General features: G+C 42.9%; 1 protein-coding gene across 1 annotated transcript in view; it reads right to left on the reverse strand.

Annotated features, from left to right (window-relative positions):
• NECAB1 (N-terminal EF-hand calcium binding protein 1) overlaps positions 1–6460 on the reverse strand; it is an 80685-nt gene extending 74225 nt beyond the window's left edge. The window contains exon 1 of the mRNA XM_015406056.1: positions 6247–6460. Within this exon, the coding sequence (XP_015261542.1) occupies positions 6247–6460 (214 nt within the window). The remainder of the gene's footprint in view (positions 1–6246) is intronic.
• Positions 6461–8654: the final 2194 nt, after the last annotated feature.

Raw genomic sequence — 8654 nt, forward strand, 5'->3', positions numbered from 1 at the left:
CTGCCAGTCTGAGTAGACAATACTGGCCTTGATGGACTGAGGGTCTGATTCAGTATAGGGCAGTTTCATGTGTTCTTATGTTTTGCATATATTGTAAACCACCTTGAGTCTTTGTTTTCAGAGGCAAAGGTGGGATTAAAACATTCTAAAGTAATCAGTAAAAGAGAATGTTTTTCCTCTAAAGGGCTTATAACAGCATGGGGGAAAATATGCTAGTTGAATCCCGTTGTGGGTCTTCCGGGATCATGTCTATTTTGGCCCTAAATTAGACCATGGAGCTGCCTTCTTTGAGCCAGATCACAGGTCCATCTACCTCAGTATTATCTCCTTGTCCTCCTATGCTGACTGCTTCTTCAAAGTGCCTGTTTTCTTCTGCCCTGCCACCTGAGACACCAAGGACCGATGCAGCAATATTCTGGATGTAAATCTTGTGTGTCGTCACAATACATATCAAAACTGGATTTGTTTAAATGTCGGCCAAACCACAACGAGCTTTGTTTTAAATGCTTGTTTCCTTACCAATTAAGCTTTGATTATGTATCTGTATTAATCTTAAAATTAAAATAATAATAATTTAAAAACAATACATATCAAAACTGGTGCAAAGGATATAGATTTAAATGATGCACAGTGATATTATCCTTGAATCCATCTTACACATTTTCATGCCTAGCAAAATCCAGACCATTTATTATACATTCTTCATGGCATGGCAAGGGGCCACGGGCAGCTTTCCCTGGACCCTAAACCGGTCAGAAAAAATACATGTTAGACCCCTGCCTCAGCTTGGCTACCTACGGCAGGGCCTTGAGGCTTTTTTAAGCAGGAAAACTAGTTTTGCTTCAGATAGGAAAATTATATCTGTGTGCATATGAACCTAGACAGGAGAAAAAATATACAGTTAGAAGAGATACTAGCTGGGAAAGCCGTTCTTTCAGGGGATTGAGTCTATCAGCTCCAAGGAGGGCAAAGGGGGAAATCCATCTGAAAGGCCAAGGAGGTATAACCACCCTTTTGATGGAGATAAAACATAACGGGGGTTCATATGAAATCTCTGCAAACTACTAGCAACAGTTTTCTAACAAAACTGGGGGGGGGAACCTTGCCATTTCATTGTTTTAAAACTGGACTTGCAGTTATGGTCTCCTGAGGCCTGGAAGGGTGAAACATCAGAGCTGTGATGGGGGAACAAAGGATGCAAGATGTCCATCTGTGAGACGGCAACTAACGTTTACTCTTCTTGAAAGATTCAGTGAGAACCCTGTATTTCACACACAAGGTTCAACATTACTATCAATGTTCCCTCTAAGCTGTAGAGTCCTGTGAGTGAAAATTCTACTTTGTGAGCTACCGGCATTAAAATTGTGAGCAGGTGATTTGGCCACTGCATAAATTAGTGTGTTCTGGAGCCATCCTTCCTGAGCTGAGACAAAAATGTGTGAGCCAGAGGCTAAAAAACTGTGAGCTAGCTCACACTAGCTCAGCTTAGAGGGAACACTGATTACCATTATTAACTAACACTGGAAAAGAATTCTCCCCCTGCTCACATGACCTATGTGGGGGTCTCAGGAACTCTCCACAGTCTTTCGCATTACCTACTGCCCGATCCTTTTGATGGGAGATGTCAGGGATTGAACCTGGGATCTTCAGTGTGCAAAGTAGATGCTCTGCCACAGAATTAAAGCCTCTCGTTTGCTCAGAATGGCTGTTTTGAAATTGGACGTGAGGAAGTAGGTGGTATTTTGCATCCTTTCCCAGTAATGCACAGCTTGGTTCAGTGATTTCAGAAAATTTCTTACCTGCTAGTTCCTGTGAAATCTAATTGCTCATACTAGCTTCATGGAGACACTACAAGCAGAAGCTCACATATAAAGGGAAAGGATGCAGGTTACAATATGAGATAATTCTTAGGAAAAGAGTTTGTTAAATTGCACTGCCTGTTGCAGGGCTGCTGACACCTACCCATGATCCTACCATATAGCCAGAGACCTGGGCCTATCAAAATTGTTTTTTGAATCATTGATGGTAGAAGGATTGGTTCTTCCAGTTTACACAGTCATCTCCTCTCTCCTACTCACTCGTCAAAATAGGGCTTTCCAGTTTTTAAAGCACATATACACAAAAGTGAACAGACTTAGGTAAAATTGATTTGCCTATGGATGCTGGACTGGTATCTATTCGAGATGCTTTAGGCAGGGTATCCTACATTGGAGTTATATAACCATACACACCAATCCAGCAAATTTTCTGCTGCACAATAACTTTCAAAGAAGCCCTGAATGCATGGAGCTCAAGTACCTTCCCTATGCCTTTGCACAACAGAGCTCTGCAGCAACTGCATCCAACTCTTCTATCCCAACCCTTTTCTGACATCCTGGTATGCAGGAGCTCCATGAGTGTACAGAGACAATGGAATGGGACGATTCTGGAAAGGACCAAAAAAAATGCAGGACCCCGCCCAAAAATTCCTATCCAGCCACAAGAGAACCAACAGATAAATCTGCAGAATCCAGGGTACTGTGTGCTACCAATACTGCAGAGAAGTGATTTCAAGGCAAATAGTTTCACATGGATCTAACAAGGACAGAAACTGCTGTGGGGGAGGCAGGAAGAAACAAGAATTAGAGTTGTCAAACAAGATCCCCTTGATTTTAACGATGCTTGAAAATAATTTTTAAAAAGTAATAGTTTGACTTACCGTTTTTGTCTGCTCTTCTCAAAATCTAGAAATAAATATTTTTTAAAAAATTCACATTTAGTATATTGCTATTTTGCTTTGCAGCAAATTAAACAGAATTACTGATCGTTATTATAACACAAGCAATATTTTGGAGGGCACCAAGGCAGCATTTTTTCTCTTGATTAGGCTAGTGCACACGGTCTAAAAGGTATCTCCATGAAACATGGAGAGGGACTGAGCCCTCAGTTACAAGCATCTTGCGTGAAGGGTGTAAACTGCCCCCTCCATGACCACATTTCTCCAGTAAGAGATCTCTACTATTGAGACAAGCATTGTTCAAGCAGCCTCACTAGTGCAAATTACTACTAGAAAGCTGTGGCTGTCTTCAGATAATTGTATTGGGTCATTTATTGCATCCTCAAGGATTGCTGGAACCCATGATGCAATAATAATACTTACCATTTTTAGCACTTTTCAGGGTTCAAAGTGCTTCACGCATAGTGGGTTGGATCCAGACTAAATGTCCTCCTTCCCACCACAGACCCTCTCTTATATTGTTCCTAGGGGTTCCCTGTCTCCCAGGAGTAGCATTTAATGGAGATCAGTGGGCTGCCAGGGGACAGGGGAGGCCAGAAAGTTCCATTTTGCCAATGGAAACCTGAGTCTGGATGCAACCTGTTATGCTGCCGTAATCTATGACAGCCTTCTTTAGCAGGCAAGCATCATAAATCCCTGTATGGCAGGTGGAGGCTTGGGGTATGGCTGCCAACTGCCTGGAGAAAAAAAAGCCCTGTCCCTTTAATAGAGGCTTAAAAAGGTAAAGGTTCCCTTGCTCGAAAGCCAGTCGAATCTGACTCTAGGGTTGCGGTGCTCATCTCCATTTCCAAGCCGAAGAGCCAGCGCTGTCCGAAGACATTTCCGTGGTCATGTGGCCAGCATGACTAAACACCAAGGCGAACGGAACGCTGTTACCTTCCCACTGAAGTGGTACCTATTTATCTACTTGCAATTTCTTGCTTTTGAACTGCTAGGTTGGCAGGAGCTGGAACTAGAGACGGGAGCTCACTCCGTCATGCGGCACCCGGGTCTTGAACTACTGAACTACCGACCTTTCACAGCCTGCAGTTCAGCGTCTTAACCACTTGAGCCACTAACCACTTAACCACTAGAGGCTTAACAGGATATTATTTACTTGCCATTAAAAGCTTCACCTGCCCATTTCCATGCTTTAAGCCCCTATTAAAGGGACAGGACAAACTTTCCAGCTCCTTTCCATTAGGAAAGTTTGAGAGTCTTTGTCTTGGGGGGGGGGTGGAGGAGAGAGGGGGGTCACATTGCCCCTTGAGTCTTTAACAGCAGCATGGCAGAAATTCAACTGGTGAAGCTTCATCTTCCTGGCCAGAAATATTGCACCTGTTGAATTTTCTTAAAAGCATAGGAAACCTTTCAGGCAAAGGGGAAGGGGAGATACTGCTGTAAATTTATTATTTAACATTCTAAGCACTTGATGTGGAGGAAATCCATTCGACTGGAACTCAGTCCCACTTGAATCAATGAGTTGTTCCTTTAAGGGGAAGTTCTGGGGGTTTCTTTTTAAGGGTAGAGAGTGAAAAAAAAAGACACTTTGGTGCTCAGTTGCTACTTGAGGCTGCTACAGGGTCTAGAAATGTCATAGTAAAGCTGTGTGTGTAGAAATAGATATCCGGAGCAGTTTAGCAGTTGGCAGTCCTAGATGAAAGAAGGTATCTTGCCTAAGGCCCCCAGTGACTTTACAGTAGAGGCAAGATTTGAACCCAGAATCTCATAGATTACAGCTCATTCTGAAACAGAGCTAACCCTATGCAGGGTTAGTCCAGTCTAATTCAACAAAAATCAATGGGCTTAGACTGGAGTAACTCCACATATGATTGTGCTGTGAGCCACTGTGCTATATCAGTCCACACAGAAGTACTTTGGGTAGGCCAAAATTGTAGACACACCTTAACTATTTGTTTTAATAGAATGAGTATGAATTAGCACACGATCATGCTCCTTGGAAGCTCTGTTGCAATTTCCAGTAAATGCTCAACCCAACATTTGATATCTGAATTTGGCATAAATATACTTGATTGTGATATATAATACTTTGCTGCATTTGATAAGCTTGACAGTTTGAGATTACATATTAGCTGATAGCCAAAAATAAAAACAACCAAGAGATGCCAATAAGATATCATGACATCATAAAGAAAAAAATACATTTAAAATACATTTTTTAAAAAAACTTAAAATGTGAATGTTGGGCTTGAAAATTTTGACAAATATTTACAAATATTTTACAGTTCTCTTATCCAAACTTTTTAAAAATATAGGTATGATCTACAATATTTCCATCAGCACTTGACATAAGATATAATCAATTAAAATTCACTTTGCACTTCCAATTTAATGAATTAGTTTGATCCCATAGCAGAGATTATGTAGAAGAGCTGAAATGATGATTTGCAGTAGCTAAAAGTGTTATTCTAGAAACACTTTCCTGGGAGTAAACCCCACTGAATAACATGGGACTTTCTTCTGAGTAGACCTGTTTAGGATTACTCAGGCACCATACATCCTACCGGAGAGCCTTTCCCCAAATCAGTCCTAGTGCAGTCCGTATCTTACTAAGGACTGATGTCCTTATGAGACTGTCAAATTGATCCACAGACCTGTACAGTCAAAATATTTGAATGTCATCTGCATTAGCCATGTAGGCTAGATTATTTATCAAAGCAGCAGATGATCTGTTTCCCATTGCAAGCCATTAATACTGGACATAGGTTTGAATGCTGCAGTTGAACCAAAGAACCATTTAAGGTTAGAATTTCTGCCTGTAACTGTATTTCATGAGGCATTAGAGCATCACAAGAGACAAATCTTGCTTTGTGTTGGTCTTTCCAATAAAAATGGGAGCAAAAAGGAACAAAGGCAACCTGCCTCTCTTTTGATTTATGAGCTTGAGGAGGGATTTATTTTGCTGGGAAGAAACACTCTCTAGTGTAATAATCAAAGTGTCAATAATATATTGAAGCTTCTCATTATCCGCCCCCCCCCAGTTACATCAATATGCCCCTTCCCAAAGTCCTCATTGCTCTGCACATCTGCTCTGAAGAAGACTATACAATAAGTAATTTTTTTTACTCCAGTGCCCGTCTAAACTGCTCCAGAGATCTATACAATTTTACTATGGCATTTGTAGACTCTGTAACAGTTTTCAAGTAGCAACCGAACTGACTACCAAAATGACCTTTTTTCATTCTCCATCCTTAAAAAGAAATCCCCCAATCCTCCCTTAACGGAATAACTCATTGATTTGAGTGGGACTGAGGGTCCAGCCAAACGGGTGACCTGCCTCCACATTAAATGCTTAGAATCAGACTGTTAAAGAATAAACCAAAGGCAGTTATCTCCCTTTCCCCGAAAGGTTTCCTGCGCTTTTAAGAAAACTCAACAGGTGCAATCTTTTCCCCTGGGCTGCTTCACCTGTTGAATTTCTGCCATACGGCTGTTAAAGACTGAAGGGGCCATGCGATCCCCCTTCTCACCTCCACCCCCTCGGGAACACAAAGACACTCTCAAACTTTCCCAGTGGAAAAGAGCTGCACGAAGCAAAGGAGACAGACTTGTTTGGACAATTAGCCCTCTCATGCTTACATCGAGGAAGATGGACAGCCCCTTGGTCATGGTCAAGGCAGAGCGGAACTCTCCGGGGGGGTTGCTGGGGGGAGAAGGAGACGCTTCCACGCTGCCATCCTCCATGCTGGTCGCTGCTGTCTGGCTGCTGCTCCTCCCTCGGCGCGAGGGCTCCCCGTCCTCGCCTTTGATTGATGCGTCAGGGTCGTCGTGTCCGTTTCGGGCAAAGACACTTTACTTTGCAAGAGACCCGTCTGCCTCCTCCGCCTCCGGCTAGCCGAGGAGACTAGAGAGAGCTCATCAATCCGCTTGGGTTTTCTCCTCCCTCTCTGATGCTGGAGGTGGGGGGTGGGGGGTGAGGGGAGAGAACGAAAACCGCGGCATCTTGCTAAGGCACCACAGTCGCTGGCTTGACTGATACCCAAACCTATCTGAACACTACCAACTTTGGGACATGTGAAGCAATCATTGAAGAGTGTGAGCCTTCAGCATGTGCGGAGTACCTTTCCTTTAGCCTGGAGGAACTACAACCTCCCCCTCTTAACCATGCCTGTTCTTAGAGAAGGCAGGATATTAGATGGGTGGATGCAGCTCCAAAGCAAGTTTGAACATTGGCAGGGCCTTTAAGAGAGAGAGACTTGTGCGTTCTTTCAAAGGCAAGACTAACCAGACACCCCTAACTTCCACTTCCTGGTTTACAGCCTCTTCACTATTCCCAGAATAATCTTTGGGTTTGCCCAAGGTGGTAAGGAAATGACAGCCCTCAACAATGACTAAAATCATCATTCTGATAGTAAAGTGGATGGTGAAAACCACAAAATTAAGTTACCCACAGCCAGGCTAGGAGTCTTTAACTACTTGTTGGATCCCCCAGGTATGGAGAAAAATATGGCTTTGTAAAGTAATTAAAGCTTATAGGAGCTGCGGTGGCTCAAGTGGTTAAGACGCTGAACTGCAGGCTGTGGAAGGTCGGTAGTTCAGCAGTTCGAGACCCAGGTGTGCCACATGACGGAGTGAGCTCCCGTCTCTAGTTCCAGCTCCTGCCAACCTAGTAGTTCAAAAGCAAGAAAGTGCAAGTAGATAAATAGGTACCGCTTCGGTGGGAAGGTAACAAAAGATGATGGGGTGTAAAAATGGGTGGAATGCTGAGAGCATCTCTCAGTTAAGGATAAAGCAGGGAGAAATCCCAAATCCTTAGTAGTTGTGGTGTGCAGGTGGGGGGACAACTAGAGACAGAGCTTCTTCAGTGGTGGCACCATGCCTTTGGAAATGCAGCCCCCTGCCGCTTGTCTGGGATTTACTCTACTCCCATAAGCCCCTGGACCAATGCACTTCTTACTCCTCTTTTTAGTTATTTTATGGTCTGCTTTGAGTCTTTTATGTATATATTTAGGCTGCTTTCTACCATTTTATGCTTATAGATTTCTGCTTCTAGATTTCTGGCTGCTTCTAGATTTCTACAGTTCTAACCCTATTACATTGTCTGTTGAATGCCCCATCCTGTTGACTGAATTGACTCACTCTCTGTAACCCACCTTGAGTCCCAGTGAGAAAAGCAGACTATAAATAATACAAACAGACAAATAAATAGAGCCTGCTCAACAGAGAATCCCAGAGGAGAGATTGTGGGGGATGGGGTGGGATTCCCAAAGTCCCCCATCCTGCCATTCTTTGGAAGGAGAGCAGTGTGAACCTGTTCCTAACTGTTACCCTTCTTTATATACACAGAAAGTTGGAAAGCTATCAATAGCCCTCTCCATAAAAGCAAAGAGAACAGACAGATAAGGGGTTCTGGCACTGACTTCCTATTATAGCCAATTGAACATATTTATTCTCGTTGGTGCAATTTAACTGGCATCTATTTGATCATGCACTAAGGAAGGAAGGAATTACTTCTCTCGGGATGTTTTCAAAATCTTTCGAAACCATTCTTCATCCCACATACAGTGGCCTTATTCACACACCTTTTTCTTGGGTTGACCTTTTGAGTCTGAGAGCAGCTGCATCACAGTTTGGGAGTTTTCAGACTGGAGCTGCCACACAAGAGGAGGGATGGTTAACCTCTCCTTTTATCCAACTTCAAATTCCAGCTCCCATATGTGTTTGTTTGTCTATAAAGCATGAACACTTAATAAATATAATTTAAAAAAACGACACAATGAGTAGATATGAAGTTGCCCTTTATGAAGTCAGACGATTGACTGGCGGTGGTAGCTCTTCAGGGTCTCAGGGGTCTTTCACATTACCTACTACCTGATCCTTTTGAGTAAAGATGCTAAGGATTGAACTTGGGACCTTTTGGATGAAAGAAATGTAAAAT

The sequence above is a fragment of the Gekko japonicus genome, unplaced genomic scaffold (genome assembly GCF_001447785.1).
Source record: "Gekko japonicus isolate JY-2015 unplaced genomic scaffold, Gekko_japonicus_V1.1 scaffold531, whole genome shotgun sequence".
NCBI lineage: Eukaryota > Metazoa > Chordata > Lepidosauria > Squamata > Gekkonidae > Gekko > Gekko japonicus.